At 35.5% G+C, this 17304-nt stretch overlaps 3 protein-coding genes across 6 annotated transcripts; 1 reads left to right on the top strand and 2 right to left on the bottom strand.

Annotated features, from left to right (window-relative positions):
• Positions 1–343: 343 nt before the first annotated feature.
• Positions 344–3878, top strand: LOC106776288 (pentatricopeptide repeat-containing protein At1g62720). 4 transcript variants are annotated; one of them, XM_014663691.2, is made up of 3 exons: positions 344–2917; positions 3310–3515; positions 3658–3878. In XM_014663691.2, exon 1 carries the CDS (start codon positions 525–527, stop codon positions 2901–2903), a length of 2379 nt encoding a protein of 792 aa, XP_014519177.1. In that variant the 5' UTR covers positions 344–524; the 3' UTR covers positions 2904–2917; positions 3310–3515; positions 3658–3878. The 4 variants fall into 4 exon arrangements, with proteins under 4 accessions (XP_014519177.1, XP_014519178.1, XP_014519179.1 ...); XM_014663692.2 differs by having other exon boundaries at positions 3300–3515; XM_014663693.2 differs by having other exon boundaries at positions 344–3472.
• A 1877-nt stretch (positions 3879–5755) lies between these two features.
• On the bottom strand, positions 5756–7026 carry LOC106775352 (60S ribosomal protein L38). Its single transcript, XM_014662464.2, has 3 exons — positions 6873–7026; positions 6246–6429; positions 5756–5973 (listed from the first exon to the last, which is right to left on the bottom strand). The coding sequence occupies exons 1-3, from the start codon at positions 6873–6875 to the stop codon at positions 5951–5953; spliced, it is 210 nt and encodes a 69-aa protein (XP_014517950.1). The 5' UTR covers positions 6876–7026; the 3' UTR covers positions 5756–5950.
• Positions 7027–9846: 2820 nt separating this feature from the next.
• LOC106775725 (auxin response factor 6) lies at positions 9847–17085 on the bottom strand. Its single transcript, XM_014662881.2, has 14 exons — positions 16217–17085; positions 15673–15785; positions 15139–15237; positions 14955–15011; positions 14708–14863; positions 14536–14620; positions 14317–14407; positions 13775–13939; positions 13569–13691; positions 12983–13058; positions 12738–12885; positions 11391–12577; positions 11105–11295; positions 9847–10796 (listed from the first exon to the last, which is right to left on the bottom strand). Exons 1-14 carry the CDS (start codon positions 16257–16259, stop codon positions 10598–10600), a joined length of 2733 nt encoding a protein of 910 aa, XP_014518367.1. The 5' UTR covers positions 16260–17085; the 3' UTR covers positions 9847–10597.
• Positions 17086–17304: the final 219 nt, after the last annotated feature.

Genomic DNA, 17304 nt, shown 5'->3' with positions numbered 1-17304 from the left:
AAAAAAAATTAATGTGAAAAAGTAAATAAATAATTTCTCCATAATAAAAAATTTTTTTTATTATTTAATTTGAGTACTTTATTTTTTTAAGTGTTTAATTATTTAAATTCTTCAAATATATTGTAGCATTTAAAATTAAAAAGTTTTATTAAAAATAACGTGACAAACTCAGGTCAACATACAAAACTTCTTAAAGAATAAAAAAAAAAACATACAAAATGTATTCTCATGATTAAAATAACTGGAATAATTTTAAAAAAATTTAAAGATAAAAGTATACAGTAAAAAAATAGCTATTTAAAATTTTTCATCTTCACTTCATCTGTTTCAAAAATATTGTTCTTTCAATTTCCCTTCTTCAAATTGCCGGATTCCATTTTCATGAATTTCTCACAGTCACTTCTTCTTTCATCTTCAGTCCGAGAGAAAGGTATGTGTTGATTTTCACATTTTCCTTTTCTTCCTCGTCTCTCACAAACTCAATACCTTTAATTGTTGTTAATCAGTTCCCAAACATTTGACTGATGTCATTTCTGAGGTTCAATTATTATTTACTGGCAAAACTTTTAGCTTCCAATTTTCGTGATAACCATTTCCCCTCTATTGCTTTGACCCTTTTTTCTGCAAAACATTCTGTTCTTTCTGCTTCTTATTCAACCGCTGGTCTCAGACATCAAAGTGAGGGTAAACGCAGTGACATTAGGAATTTCGGCGGTGGTTTGGGGAAAACGGGTACTGATTTTCAGGAAAGCTTAAGTTTTGTAGCGAGTGTTTGTGATGGGGTAGAAGAAGAAGAGAGTGAAGAAGGGGAGGGGTTTAGCGATGATGATAGTCTTGAGTTTATCACTTCCTTTCGTGGTAGCAAGCAACAACAGAGAGAAAGTATTGCAAGAATTGAAATTGGTGAGGCTGAATTTAGGCACCCTTTGGTGAGGGAAGTTTGTAGGTTAATCACACTTAGGTCTGCTTGGAACCCTGATTTGGAAGGACATTTGAGGCACTTGTTGAGAAGCCTCAAGCCCCCACTTGTTTGTGCTGTTTTGCGCTCTCAGACTGATGAACGAGTTGCTTTGAATTATTTTTATTGGGCTGATAGGCAGTGGCGCTACAGACATGACACTATTGTCTACTACACAATGCTTTATGTTCTTAGCAAGACCAAATTGTGCCAAGGTGCGAGGAGGGTTCTTCGGCTAATGACTCGCCGCGGAATTGAATGCTCACCCGAAGCTTTTGGCTATGTGATGGTGTCTTATAGTCGTGCAGGCAAGTTGAGGAATGCATTGCGAGTTTTGACATTGATGCAGAAAGCTGGTGTTGAACCTGATTTATCTATATGTAACACTACTATCTATGTTCTGGTGAAGGGCAATAAATTGGAGAAGGCTCTGAGGTTCTTGGAACGAATGCAGGTGGTTGGAATCAAACCCAATGTTGTAACTTACAACAGCTTGATCAAGGGTTACTGTGATATAAATCGGATTGAAGATGCATTGGAGCTTATTTCAGAAATGCCATCCAAGGGGTGTCGTCCGGATAAAGTTAGTTATTATACTGTGATGGTTTTTCTCTGTAAGGAGCGAAAAATTGATCAAGTGACGCATCTAATGGAGAAGATGGTTCAGGATTGTAACTTGATACCAGATCAGGTTACATATAATACGCTTATCCACGTGCTTTCAAAACATGGGCATGCAGATGATGCTCTTGCTTTCTTAAAGGAAGCAGAAGAGAAGGGTTTCCACGTGGATAAGATTGGGTATAGTGCAATAGTTCACTCGTTCTGTCAAAATGGAAGGATGGATGAGGCAAAAAGTTTAGTGATTGATATGCATTCAAGAGGATGTAATCCGGATGTAGTGACATATACTGCAATTATTGATGGATTTTGTCGCTTGGGGAGGATAGATGAAGCAAAAAAAATGCTGCAGCAGATGAACAAACATGGGTGCAAACCAAATACGGTATCATATACAGCTTTGTTGAATGGCCTCTGTCATAGTGGAAAATCATTAGAGGCAAGAGAGATGATAAGTGTAAGTGAGGAGCATTGGTGGACCCCAAATGCCATCACTTATGGTGCCGTGATGCATGGGCTTCGTAGGGAGGGAAAATTGTCCGAGGCCTGTGATTTGACCAGGGAAATGATTGAAAAAGGGTTTTTCCCTAATCCAGTTGAAATTAACCTGTTAATACAGTCACTCTGCCGAAATCAGAAAGTAGTAGAAGCTAAAAAGTATTTAGAGGAATGTCTGAATAAGGGATGTGCAATTAATGTCGTAAATTTCACTACTGTAATTCATGGTTTTTGTCAGATCGGTAGCATGGAAGGTGCACTATCTATGCTAGATGACATGTACTTAAGTAACAAACACCCTGATGCTGTCACATATACGACATTGTTTGATGCATTGGGGAAGAAAGGTAGACTGGATGAGGCAGCTGAGTTGATTGTAAAGATGCTCAGCAAAGGTTTGGATCCAACTCCTGTAACATACAGATCAGTTATCCACCGTTATTGTCAATGGGGTAGAGTAGATGATATGTTGAACTTATTGGAAAAAATGCTCGTTAGGCAGCCATTTAAAACCGTATACAACCAGGTTATTGAAAAACTTTGTGATTTTGGGAACCTTGAGGAGGCTGAGAAACTACTGGGGAAGGTATTGAGAACAGCATCAAAACTCGATGCGAATACATGCCATGTTCTGATGGAAAGCTATCTAAAGAAAGGGTTTTCTCTATCAGCGTATAAAGTGGCTTCTCAAATGTTTAGACGTAATTTGGTTCCTGATTTAAAGTTGTGCAAGAAAGTGAGCAAGCAGCTGGTGTTGGATGGTAAGTTAGTGGAGGCTGATAACCTTATGTTACGATTTGTTGAGCGTGGAATACAACAAAAATGAGATGCATTTGTGAGGTTAGCTGCTATTCAAAGCTTAAGTCTCATAACAATGATTTGGTTTTGAATTTCCTTTATCATTTTTATTTTGCTGGTATTCCATCTTGTAGCCTTCCATCTGGCTAGGCAATTTTGAGGCATCAATGATTTTGTTTTGAGAGTGCATTTCACTCATATAGCTATCACTATATGATTTAGATGATTTTATAATATTTTTAGTTCAGTCACATCACTTTCCATTCTCTGGTGATAATGATATGCATTGAATACCACTCACAAGAGCACACTTCCAGTTTTATCTAAACTTCAAACTGATCAATCGATCCTCCGCCAAAATATTCCAATTGTACATGATGTTATGATGAAGCCATTCCTTGATAAGATATGTTACCATCAGCAGAAATTCACAGGTTAAGGATCTTCGTGGGTTTCTACCCCTGTTGGTTCAGCTGGTCCACCACGTATCCCTACATATCATGTCAGTGCTTTAAAGCCTATATAGGATGGATGCATCTGCAGTAACACTAACAACAGCATTGTCGATGACTCAATTTCCAGTTGAAAATACCAAAGGTAAAAGTTGTTCAAAGATTTGTAGCACAAGACGAGGAGAGAGGTATTTACAAGGTTTCTCTTTCTGTAAGAACTTAGATCAAAATTGTATAAAAAGTAAAAATCAAGAAACTGAAAAACAGTAATTTAGAACATATATGTCTACATCTTTTCTAAGGTGATCTTATGTTAAAATTTGCTTGCAGATATAATAGCATGAGGAAATCAAAATTCAAGCACGGAAAAGACATCTACAGGTAAAATTCGACGAAGAAATGAGAAGAATTGTGGTTCTTGGCTTAGTCCATATTCATTGAAAAGAAACTTCTTATATAAGAATTCAAGAATTTGTTAAGATTAATACCTGCTTGAATATGTAGTCCATAAAAAATAACAGGATTAAATTGGTATTATTTTGATGTTTAAATCATTTAGTTTTTTTTCTTTCTTTAATTTAGATATTCTAATTTTTCATTGAGTATATTTTGATGATGCATCTTACATGGTAAATTGTTTATGTTTTAAGTGTTTATAAAATTTAATCATTTTTGTAATTAATTATATTCAATACATATTTTTAAAAATTATAACTCACCCGTTTCCATTTTTTTTTTTGAAATATAACTTTTTAATCAAATATTAAATTCAATTTTTTACAAAATAATGTAATCTTTGAAATGTTTGATTTTTTATATTTAAACTAAAATTTATTAAATTAAAATGATTTAGGGTATGCTATCTAACTTAAATATATTTTTTGTACATGTTATGTTATCTTTTAATGTTTCTTATTTATTTATTATATATTATTTTATCTTTATTATTTTTCAGCTATTCAAATGGTTGTTAGACATTTATATCTTCACAAACTCTTGCTGTTACCATCCTATATACCTCGTTACTGCATCACAAAGAAACTCGTATTATTTACCTTAATCTCGTCTCTATACCTTAATAAGTGTTTAGGGTTTATAAATATATTTAGTATTTTATTTTAAATTTTAAATTTTATACAGATATTATTTGGCATTACAAAAATGATGTATTTTCCACATTAAATTTTTTATACTGTCATATTTCCCTTGTTTTAATTTTCATAACTTTTAAAATCATTTAATAAATAATTTGAAGGGTACATATGCATTCGATATAGCATAGACAAACCTAATTAATCATTCCACAACCTAATTATTCAAGAAGCCTCTTGCAAATTTTAAAATCTAAAGTCAGTTTGAAAGTAGTTAAAATCGAAATTACAATTAGGATATTAAGAATAATAGATTTTACTTTCTACAAAAAAAATTAGTATTAAATTATTAAAACAAGATCAATTTCTGTTAACATTTCATCAAACTTTCAAAAAATGAACTATATTATAAACCCTTTACAATCATAACCAAAATAAGAATCTTATGTTAAGTACGTAAACGAAGAAAGTGTGCCTTTTTAATTAATTAAAATTGATAGATATAACAAAAAATAGCCTTTATTTTAAATTGAAATTGAATTTTGTTTTAATTAAAATTTCATTTATCAGCTTTTATTAAGTATTATTTTAATTAAAATTTATTCAAAAAGATAAATATTGAGTGATGTTAAAACATAAAATGCCAATAAAATAAATTTTTAATTCTTTTAAATTTTGATTAGGTTAAATACAGAAAAGTAAATTTTAATTGTATTTAGTTTTAATTAGATAGTGTTAGAGTTAACAATATACATAATAAAATTTTACTTACATTTTAATTAAGTTTAGGTTTCATTTGATCTAAATACATTCAGCAAAAATAAATAGCTAATATTCAGCAAATATAAAACAAATTTACAATTTTGTTTGATAATCGTAAGTACTTTACTATGTTGCAATTCTGCTTAGGATCTAACACGTATAAAAACATAGAATTTAACAATTTAAATCTCAATTTTAACAAGATTGTTAGTTTTATTGGGAGAAAATCAATCAAGGTATACTTTTTACCAAGACATCTCAATTAAATACATGCAACAAAATTTAGAACTCTTTACTCACATTTGCAACAAAATTTTCATTTGGAAAAAGAAAATATTATAGGTGATCTTCCATTTAAAATTAAAAATATAAAATCTTATATTAAAGATGAGATGATTGATTGATAAAACTAGTAACTAATTGATCTCTACCCACGTCTTTAATGCATGAGCCAAGAACACTAAAAGGAATATATATATATATATATATACACACACACACACACATTAGTAGGGTTGTAGCCTGACTGAAAACTGAAAACAAAGTAAAAATAAAACAGACAATAAATCCATACATATAGCTGCATAGCAAAAAAATATTCCATTAGACATAATTAAAGTTTCATTCTCCAAAACAACTCCAAACAATCAAGTCCTATCATCGTTCCAAATATAAAAGACAAACTCAATCTCAAGCTCCAATTACAGAGAAATAAACTTTAGAGAAAAATCAAAGAAAATCTTCTCCTTGATATCTCTCATACGCTTCCTTTACAGGTCTTGAACACTCAAACCTGAAAATCGTCAACAGAAATATAAGTTGCAGGGCAATATACGACCTAGATCATCCAACACAAACTTAAATAATATAAAAACATAAGCGCCCATACAAGCATGTAAAACTTGCTCACAATTAACCAGTTCAAAATATAGTTGCTCAAAGAAATGCATGTTCCATAAACCAAATACTACGCAATTGGGTATGGGTATAACACAGTTGGCATTATGTCTGGTACTCCACACTATGATAAACATACAATCACAAACTACAAATTCCATTACTAACCTGGAGGAAGTGACTGCTTCAATTTATCAGCTTTCTCTGGGTCAAACACACAGAGTGTGTAGAGGTACGTGGAGCATCTAACCTTGAACTTAACCACATCTCTGCTCCTCTTAATCTTCACGGACCTCGCATCCTTCCTTCTGGCTGTGAGAAGAAAGTCCTTAATCTCGTGAATTTGCTTAGGCTGCATAGGAAGTACCACACGAGGATTAACAGCAATTTCAAAGCATGAACAGATAACCCTAAATGAATTGATCCCCAAACCACTAGTAAACCGAAACGCATTAGATCCAAAACCTAACCGAATGTTTACTCGCATACAGATGCCAAAGCATAATCAACTACCAACGTCGAAATTAGAGAGAGATAAAACTCTTTGAAAAAAGAAAGCCTTGAATGGGAGTATAATTACCAATTACTAAACCTAATTATATCCTCACACCGACAAATCGATAACGCTATACTATCACTAACCCCACCTAGCTTCTTCGCACCCAATCGTTCGAGACGGAAATAGGTTTTACAACATTGTTTAGAAACTCGATTCTATTAAAAACAGAGGCATTAGCTGAAACTTAAAAACAACGAAAAGAGATAAATGATTGAGAATAGGGGATGAGGAATCACCATGGTTGCGATAGACACAGCGGTGGCAGAGAACAGAGGCGCAACCAAATATGCTGTATAATGTAAAACTAATGGAAGGGCACCTCATAAACCCTAACCCTAGAGTCTCTCTCATTCCTTTCAAAGCCCAAACTATGTTTCGGCCCGTTGGCCTGCTCCACTTCTTTTCAAGCCCATGTAAAAGGAAAACAATAAAATCTGGAACTGATCATGAAATTATTTATCGAGTTTGAATTATGTCTAGTTTCCAGCTTTTGATACTTTTAGTCAATTAAATGTTTCAAATCTAGTCAACTTTGACTTTCATTATTTTTTAACTTATTTTTTTGCTCAATATATTTAAAATTTTAATGGATTAAGTTGCTTCAAATGTTTTTTACATTATCAAACTCCTTTTAAAATTTCAAAACTGTAATACCTCAAATTCAGCATAAATTTTTTTATAGATGAGTCAGATTTGTGTAATTTAAAAAAAAAAAAAAACTAAAATATCAGTTTTTTCTTAGAATTGTGGCCCAAGAATCCCCAAGCTATTAGGCTAATGAGGCCTTATAAATTTAGGTTCATGCCCACAGTTGATTTTACATCTCTACAATGGATTCTTGCATTTTTCCAAAACAACCAAAATTATTTTTTAAATGTTTATATATATATATATATATATATATATATATATATATAGTAATGTAACCAAAATCTTACTCTCTTATATATATTTTTTTTATTTAATGTGTCTATGTAGTTTAATTGTGTTAGTTTCTCTTCTTCATTGAATATTTCTTATGTCATTACCAACCATAGGGTGATATTTAACTTGAATGCTCTGAAAAATGTTTTCATAGTTTTGAACTAAAGCAAATTACTGAATAAACTTTGTATATAGAAATGGAGTTAAGTTCGACGGCTACCTCGAACCACTAAACTTATGTTCATAATAATTTATTTTCTAGAAAGTGCATTGCAAAATATATTTTATACTGTTTTGAAAACTTTATCTTGTAAAATCTTACTACGTGAAAGAACAGTCTAGAATAATCAATTATTAATTTTGGATTATAAATCCTGGAATTCCCATTTTGAAATGGATTTCGGAGAACATTTTCGTCATTCTACAACAATAATAAATGCATAAATGATTTACAGAGGTGTAAAAAGCAATTTACAGAGTTTTAAAATACAATCGCACATGAATGGGGACATCATGCACCCAAGTATACAAACCATTGGGTGTAATTTCTTTAATAATTATTAAGATAAATAACTAATTATCTAAAATATTTATAAAAATAAAATAATTTTTTGAAATGATTCCGAAATTGTATCTGTTTGTAGTACAGATTAGCTGACATTCGGAAAGTAACGAACATGTTCGGGCCTTGAAGGAGAGAGGAAGAGCAAATTATTGGTACTTAATTAAGCTACTCCGTACCCAAATTTGGTACCTCTCGTACGCAACACTCGTTACATATCACAACAATTTCATTCACTAGTTTTGAAGATTGGGAATTCCCTATAGTTTAGTCACTCTCATAAGAAGAAGTGAAGATAAACACAAGTTGAAACTTTTTTAGATAAGAGTTTGTATGATGGTTAAGGGAAAAATTGATGAGAAAGGTATGTGCACGTGTTGGTAGAAACGTTTTTGGTCATATTGTGGGTGACAGAAGGGAAGCAGAGAGTGGAGTGAGTCGGAAGAAACAAAAAAAGAAAAGAGAGTGAGTTGAAGAATGAATGGAGAAATAAAAAATTTAATAATAATAAAAAAAAAAAAAGGTGGGGTGGGGTTGGGGTGGTTGGGATGGCATGGCATGGTATTATTATTGAGGATAGTGCCCTACCTGGTCACCATTCCATACCCAGAAAAAAGGTCCTACAAATAAGACAGCCCCACACACACATGCACAAAAACAAATAGTACTAACCAACACTCAACTCCAACTTCTTTAATCACCCATTTCCCACTTCGGGAACCTACCTATTCACCCACTGCCAAAACTTAAAAAAGCTCTTCTTCTTCACGCCTTCCATTTTCTTTTCAACAATTTTTTAAAAACCTAAAATCATTAAATCAATTATGCCACTGTACGGCATCAGAATGAAGTTATCTTCTTCTCACTGTCATATCTGCCGACATCAACACGTTCTAAGATTTTTTTTTTTTCCCCAACATATATGTAAGGACATGTTCGCAGTAAAGAATCATTTTTCATACGTAAATTTTTTCGGACTGTACTCTCGATTTTGTTCCGATCTCGTATAAAATGGAAACTTGATTATGCAAACAGATTTCGCTCTGTACTATATACCTCGAAAAGGATATGGATCCCATGTAATTTTTTTTTTCAATTATTACGTATAACAACATGAATTTCATGGGTTCGGGTAAAATTGTGTCCAGTATATTATGCAAAAAGAGTTATCGATTTGTCTTTTACCGATAAACATAATTAAAATAAGATACCACTGAAAACAATAATGAACAGTTATCAATCCGTTTGTTGTTCATGTTGACTTCCTGCATTACATGCTATTGCATTTGTGAAAGGGGATATTTACTTTACGTTGCACAATATACATTTTAAAAATCAAGTTATTAATAAGGTATATAAATCTCGTAAGAATTTTCTAATCTTATATCCACGTTAATATAAGCATACGATCGATAACACCGTATGGTATGTTTAAGTGGGCCCGGTATTCATTAAATTTTAGGTCACTTTTGTACCAAACATAATAAAGAGAAAGATAAGTAAAACAAAATTAAGAATAGACTTACGTGTATGTTCCTTAATCAATTGGCAGAAATTATTAATTAATTAATTAATTTATCTGGTGGTTACTTTTTTCAATCGTAACAATGATTGTCCCGATAAGTTGAAGTTATAGTAGCAGCTATTAAGGAGGTAACGTCATTTATGCATGTTTTCCATGAAACATGAACTTAGACAATATTCCAAACACTTGGGACAGTAGAGCATGAAAAGAAGCCTGATTAAGCAAGATCGAAATGGACAAATGCACACAGCTTTTTCACTTTGCGATTGATGAGGCAAAAACATTAAGAGGAGGTGAAAGGGTGCATGTCCAAAACCAAGAACACGACAAAGCGGGCCACTTTAACATTAATAGAAGGACATGGTGATTTGTTTTCCATCCCTGTGTGATCAGAGAGACACATCACATGGCTTTGGTGTCCTCTTCATGTTCTAAGGGTCACACAACCTCCTTTTCCCAAATGCGTTTATCCATCACTCAACCAAGTCAAGTACTCCAACATCATCACCAGTGCCATCTGCACCTCTTAATTCAATATCTTTCCTACATCATAATAGATTCTACCAAACATTTCAACCAAAACTCATTAAAGGTGACAACAAGTTCAACATCACCTCCACTCCATTCCATTGCCCACTGTGCTCCATAATGCACCCCAAACATTTAGCCAACCGTACAAGCTAAGACAACTATCCAAGCCATTGATTCCCTAACGGATTAAGTATCGTATATATTGTAGCTAGCACAATGACTAGATGCCATATAGTTACAGTATTAGTTTATGAATGGTCCTAGCAGAAAAAAAAAACAGGAAAACAAAATCCAAAGGCTGTAGGCTATATAAACTACATTTAAGCAACTGCTTCTCACCGTACAAGAAGGGTTGAGAAGTAAGGGTAATAATATTACATTTTATAGAAGAAGTGCAGACTATTAACAGTCACATGATTTCAGTAGTCTAAAGACCCCACAGCTGTTATTCCAGTGCTTAAATTTCTTGGGTCTTGACGGCTCACGTAGTCATCACAGATGCCATTAGAGAGCCTTTGAATTGGAACCGAGTTCAAGAGCTCAAGACCGGAGTTCCCCATTTGCTGCACTTCCTGAGGAGAGAGTATCTTTATGCACCATACACTATTTACGAATTCCCTGTCATAACATTAGGCATGCGTCAAATATGAACAGAAAAAGGGCTCAATCATTTGATTTAGAAAAAATAAAGATTCTTAAATTCACAACATAAAAATGTCATCACCATGTGAAAGGCTAAAAGGCAATTAAATGCAAGTTTATACTGTTTCATAATTTAAAAAGGATTAGTTTATATTTCACATAAAAACTACCATATTATTCATAATAAGTCCCTCACTTTCTCTACTTTTCAAAATGTGCAGTGCTTATAGGGAAAAGGAAGAAAAACAAAGAATAAGGCATGTTAAGCAGAATAGGAGACTTACGGCCAGGGGCCATCACCAAGGAGAAGAACATCGTTCTCTCGGTCTACAAATACAAGCTGCCAGCCTGATCTCACAGGGTCCTCCAACTCGCCTTCAAGGCCAAACATTTGAGCAAGTTCACTTCGCAGCTCATGGTAGCTGCTGAATTTAGTGATATCCAGTGACCTTCCAAAGGACCCTGACTTATAAACCTGTATCCAAAAAGTTAAGTGAAAATGTACGTAAGTCATGAATAATGACCAATTTGTACTGTTTAAAAAGATATAATCCTGCTGGAAAAGCTTACCTTCACAAAGGTTTTGTTCAGTGGGTTTCCTTGTCCAGCATTTTCTGGACTCTGCAGGTAACCTGATTCACCGCCAATACTGGGCGTTATTCCATGATTCAATGAAGAATCAGTCCCTGTGGCGGTATTCAGATAATTAGAAGATTGATATGGCATGGTCGAGGAGTCATTGTTGCTGCTAACCCCCTTAAGGGTTGACATTCCATTAGGCATGAGAAGGGATGATGAATCTATATTAACACCAAATAAGAGATGATTTTGAGGATCATTGCTCCCTTCTTGGTCTATGGAGCACTCCCTACCAGGAAAAGGTGGTAAAGTAATAGCATTTTGAGACACAGTACTCTGGGGCTGCCCTAGCTGCTCCACCTGAGGTAGAACACACTGAGACACTCCAGTAGAAAGAAGAGGATCCACTGCAACACGCTTTGAAGGCCACCCAGTTGAATTTTGAACAGGAATCCAAGAGCTTGTTCTGGGAAGGTTCAGTAGGTGAGCTGTTTCATCCTGTGGAAATGAACCCAAGATACTGTGCAGGGGAGAAACAATAGTAGGCCCAGAGTTCCCATTCGAATCAGAAAAATTTTGCTGTTGGCACAAGGAGGCGATAGCTTGCATAGGTGGTGATTGAGGTGGAGGAGCTGAAACAAACTGAGACATTGAAGAGACTGCACTAGAAATGTGCTGATTATCTACTACTTGTTGCTGTTGTTGTTGTTGCTGCTGTGTCCGTAGTTGTGGTTGCTGGTGCTGATGATGATGCTGACTATTAAATGAGTGCTGATGTTGTAAATGTTGCTGAAGATGAGCCTGAGTTTGCAGCTGAGATTGTGGTGAATGTTGATTCTCTTGATTGTTTCCAAAAATCTGCTGATGTTGTGGCTGCTGCGACATCTGGGCCTGCGCCTGCACAAAAGAAGCTGTCCTGTTTGGGAAATTCTGCTGTTGTTGGAATTGAAGTACGGAAGCAGAATGCTGTTTGGAAGGATCCAAACCCCTCATCTCCTGAACAGCAGCAGCAGCAGCTTGATACATATCTGTTTGCATATTCAACATAGAGGGATCAAATCTAGGCTGCATCCAAGGATTAACACCAATTCCCTGAAAAGTAGGAGACTGAAGCCCCCTATCACTGTCTCGGAGCCACAAGAGAGATGAATTTAGGCCAAAATCATCATCCTTTATACCTGTCACCATTTTAAGCAAGAAAAATCCGGAGAGCAAGGAGAATGAGTTTCCACCCACACGTAAACGAAAGTCTTTGAAATTAATTAGCTAGGATTTTATTTTAAAAAAAAAGGCGAACAATTTCAGTCAAACCCCCTAGCTGGCAGGCAAGAAGCTCACCATGGAATGAAGGCAGTCCTGGAGGCCATGGTCGTTTAAGTCTAAGGGGAAATGGAGATGGATACATAGGAAACGTAGTTAAGGGCTCAATTTCCCATAGAGACACTCTAGGTTGTCTCTCTCCAGCAGTAGATTCATCCCAGCCAACCTGCAATCCAACTCAAAGCCTTACACTTTAGATGAAAGATGTAGGCCAGTATAATAAGAAAGCTGGAATGAAAAGGCAATAGTATTTCATCACAAACCTTAACTGAGCGCCAGTGTGAGTTTGGCCACCGGGCAGAATCCAGGTCACTAATGCCAGTTATTGTACCCATATATCTGCGCAAGAAACATACAACAGTAATACATAATTACAATAAAAACAAGTATCATCAACTTTATGGTTAGTCATATCTTCTCTGACAATGAGAAATTTATTCAACCAAACACTCAAGCTGTTTTTATTCTTTACCCATTAGGACCATACTAAGGATCAGAGGTTTGATCAAACACACAATGAAACCTACATATCATTCATTTCATTGTAAACATCATAATTTAGAGTAGCATTTACTAATGTTTGGCTAGCCACGATAAATATGATACAAGTATTGCCTTACTGTTACACACCATCACATCTTAGGCACATTTTTTCACACCTTATCAAAGCCCTCACATTTTTTTTAATGAATTGAAGCATAGAGCAAGTACACTTGAAAGTCAAAAATCTAATATCTGTGCTTCATGTTCATAATATGATTATTATTCTTTAGGTCATTATAAATCTTCATAATATTCAGGTTCCCAATCTTATCTTTTCAGGGAGAAATGAAAGTTCTAAAAACCTACCGTCGCACACTTGATTCCTCAGTTTCAAACAGCATCCTGAACCGCATACCGACTGAAACTCGAGTATGATACACAGCTTTAACATACTTTGCTAAGGGTATGACAAATTCTGATGGGCTAGCACTGAAATTATAAGGAAAAAAAGTAGTCAATTAAAGCAAACATTTCCATGACTTCAAAGTTGTGCAAAAATGTACAACTTATACCGTGGATTATAGAAAATGGTGAAACGACTATTTGTTGCTGCTGCATGAGCTGCTGCAGCAAGAAGCCCCAAGTGCATACTATCACTTGACAACACTGATGAAGGCATCACAGTTTGTGGTCGATTAGCACGACGGATCCCAAGAAGAAGCTGGTTCTTTTCATTCCTATACAAGAAAATGCCCGTTATACAAGATAACATATCACATAATAGTAATAAAGTCAACATTTCTCGCACATTATCTTAATAAAGTAAACAGATATAAGAGATAACAAGCAAGCACACATCTTAAAGTCTGACCCACATGTCAATGAGAATGTTTTCACTTTTCTTTTCAGTATAATGATATGTTCTTTCAAATGGCCAAATGACAGGCAAGTCACACGGCCTGGTTCCGGGGTAAAAGTCAATGAGCCAAAAAAGCCAAAGGTCAACATTGAATTTATGAGAAACTTCGAGGTGGAGATGCAGAGTAATATTAATGCTGTTCAGAAAAATAGCAGCAAACAGTCTCTGGAGAGAGGAAACAATTAAATTACTTGCCAGATAAACAGCACAGAATCACCAGCAACAAGTCTTTTAGCACTCACAAAGACACTCCACCCAGTGGTAAGTAGATGCCTTTTGGGCTGACCTACAGAGGAAAAGAAATAAAAACAAACTTCAAACATTGTACACAAAAACTGAACATAGAAGTCTCGGACTGAAAGGAAAAGTACACTTTTGCAATTATGTTGCCGGAAACCCAGCTTTTTAACTCACCGCGGAAGATATGTCTGAATTTCCATTCATTACCATGCAAATCCCTTGCAATTAATTCTTGAGCAGGAGGCTGCTGAGAAAAATCCTGCAAGATCGCAACTATAAATATAAGACCCAGGAAATCACCAGATTCGATAAATAGGTTGACTTCATGTAATATGGTAAGGCTTACCAATGCAGGGAACACTTTTTCAGCTGCACGGCGAGGTACAGAGAATCCCCCATGAGTGCTTGTGTCACTTGCAGTCAAAGTTTTGCAGAAATAGTTTGTGGGCTGTTTACTAGGAGTGCCCAATTCAGCTGGAAGGTATGCCTCCTTTTGCTCTTGCTGAAACACAGACATAGTTAAAAGCTGAAGAATGACCACAACTCTAAAAGCTCCAAAACCAGTAACCAATAGAGATTTCAGAATCATGTACAGGATTCAGAGGTTGCAAGGTCATCTGTGCATACACTTCGTCAGTCTCTGCATCAGCCTGAATACCAAATAAACAAAAAGATAATAAAGGCAAAGAAGCTGCAGGATCCAACAAGGTAAAAATTGAAGCAATCAAAGGCCAAAACAAACCAATCATCTCACTAAAACAAGCAAGCAATCCGTACATGCATAGTCATGTTATGAAGTTGACAAATGAGTTGAGGAGGCAAGCTTGGGTAGTTTGGGATATGAGCATCCACTTCCTTGTTGGTCGACACAGCCACCTGAGCAAAAAAAATAGTGCAGAGTTAGGATATACTTGTGCTCGTAATTTATGCAGAAAAGGAAGGATAAAGTTTTGAATGAGATGGTTCATGTGGTGGTTCTGGGAGGTAAGTGAAGTTACTTCATTAGCCTTCAACATTTCAAGACTAAAGAATTGAGCTTGGGAACACCAGTTAAGCATAAATATACACATGGTTCCCCAGAATGAAAGAAAAAACAGGTTTTGCTAAACAAAAGTGTAACAGTAAACCCCACCCCATCCTCCAAATTAGAAGCAATACGGAGACAGAGACAAGAGACAAGAGAGCATCCTCATGCCCAGAAACACAAGATTCGCATTATTACTTTATTCTCAACACTGGTAAGAGAATGTTACCACAATGTCCACAAGGCTAGTAGCAATACAATAATCAAACATCATATATTTTACTCACTTGTTCACTGTGACCTTGTGGAAAGTATACCACGCGGCTACCAACTGCTGGTAAAGAGACAAGGGGACCAGCACATGCATGCCAAAGTTCTGAATCTAGAACTCGCCTTTCCCCTGCAAAACTCACCCCAATGTCATCAAATATGAAGTAATATCAAGAGCCCACACCAACAAACTCATTTTGGCATACTCAGGCCAAATCCAAGATCTTCATACCAATAACCGAATCCCAAAACCAAATTAAGTTTTTCTCTGATCTCTGAGCTGTGAATAAACAAGAGAAAATCATAGCCCAGATAGTTAAATTTCCACATCCCCCACCTCAACATTAGCACCAGCCATGTTAGAAGTACAAAAGACTTCATTGGCTTGGCTAGTCATATTAACACAAAGAACACACTTTAATCCACCAGGGATTAAGGTTGCAAGAACCAGTTTCAGAAAAGTTGAAAACCAAGAAGAAATGAAATTTGGAAGAAGAAAAAGAAGAAGGAGAAAGAAGGAGAGGAGAAAGAAGAGAAGAAGAGGAGGAAGAAAGTGGTTACCTTCCTGGGGCGGAGGACTAAAACCAGCTGAAGAAAGTCTCATTTGAGCTAAAAAAGTCTCAGGCAAATCAGTAACTTCAAAATTGAGTCCACAATCACAACACTACCAATTATGCAACAAAATTCTCACAAAATAACAACTTCCACCACAAACCAAGCCTTGTCCTCTCCTCCTTCTTTCCCACTGCAGAATAACATTCTGAGTAATCTTTGTCCCAGTTTATAAAACTTCTTAAAACCCAACAAAAATCCAGTAATTACCCAAGAGATTCCCACCCTTACACACTCAACCAAAACCAGTGTGACAACTAAAGACGATTGTTTTACGTCTCATTCGATTCCGGTTCTCTTAAACCCCGAACACCCCAGGTTGCAATCCTGAACATAAGTCCTCATTACACAGAACAGAGTCCCTGGAAACGCACGTGTGGTCTGAGTGCCAAATTTAGCAACAATCTGAAAGAGCGAGAGAGGCTGAAAGAGAAGAAAGGAAGAAGCCGAAAAGACGTAGATCTCAGAAAAAGAGCGGCGAATCCAAGAAGAGAAAGAGGTTAAGGGAAGAGTGATTGACAGAGAGGTGAGAAGGTTGGGTGAGGAGTAGAAAATGGAGAGTCAGCGTTAGGCTCATTTCATTTCCGGTAATGAAAAAATGGGAAGTAGCAGTGGTTGTGTGTTGTGCTTTATTTTTATGGTTACGGTTTGTAGTCATGGTCATGTTCAAGCTATACTACTACTACTACTCTACTTCTAACTTGGTGGCCATGCTACTACTATAGCTTTACCCTCCCTCCTCTCCTTTCTCTCTCTCTCACCCTACTCCAATCAATCACAACGCAACCGCCATTATTTTTGGGCGTCCTTTTAAGAGTGAGAGTGCTTACAAGTGTTGCATTTTTTCTAGGGAGAGAGAGTGTTTTGCTTTTTATTATTATTACTTTTCGTGCCCACCATTTCATTTTCAGACAACCTGCGAGGGAGATTTTAGATTTACTTTTCTTCTCCCATTCCTAATTATGGATTAATCTTTTATGTATTGTTGATTAAATATTTCAAATTCACATTTAATGTATTTAAAATCTTCCATATAT

This window comes from Vigna radiata, chromosome 10 (assembly GCF_000741045.1).
Source record: "Vigna radiata var. radiata cultivar VC1973A chromosome 10, Vradiata_ver6, whole genome shotgun sequence".
Lineage (NCBI taxonomy): Eukaryota > Viridiplantae > Streptophyta > Magnoliopsida > Fabales > Fabaceae > Vigna > Vigna radiata.
This window is presented reverse-complemented; position numbering and strand designations above follow the sequence as displayed.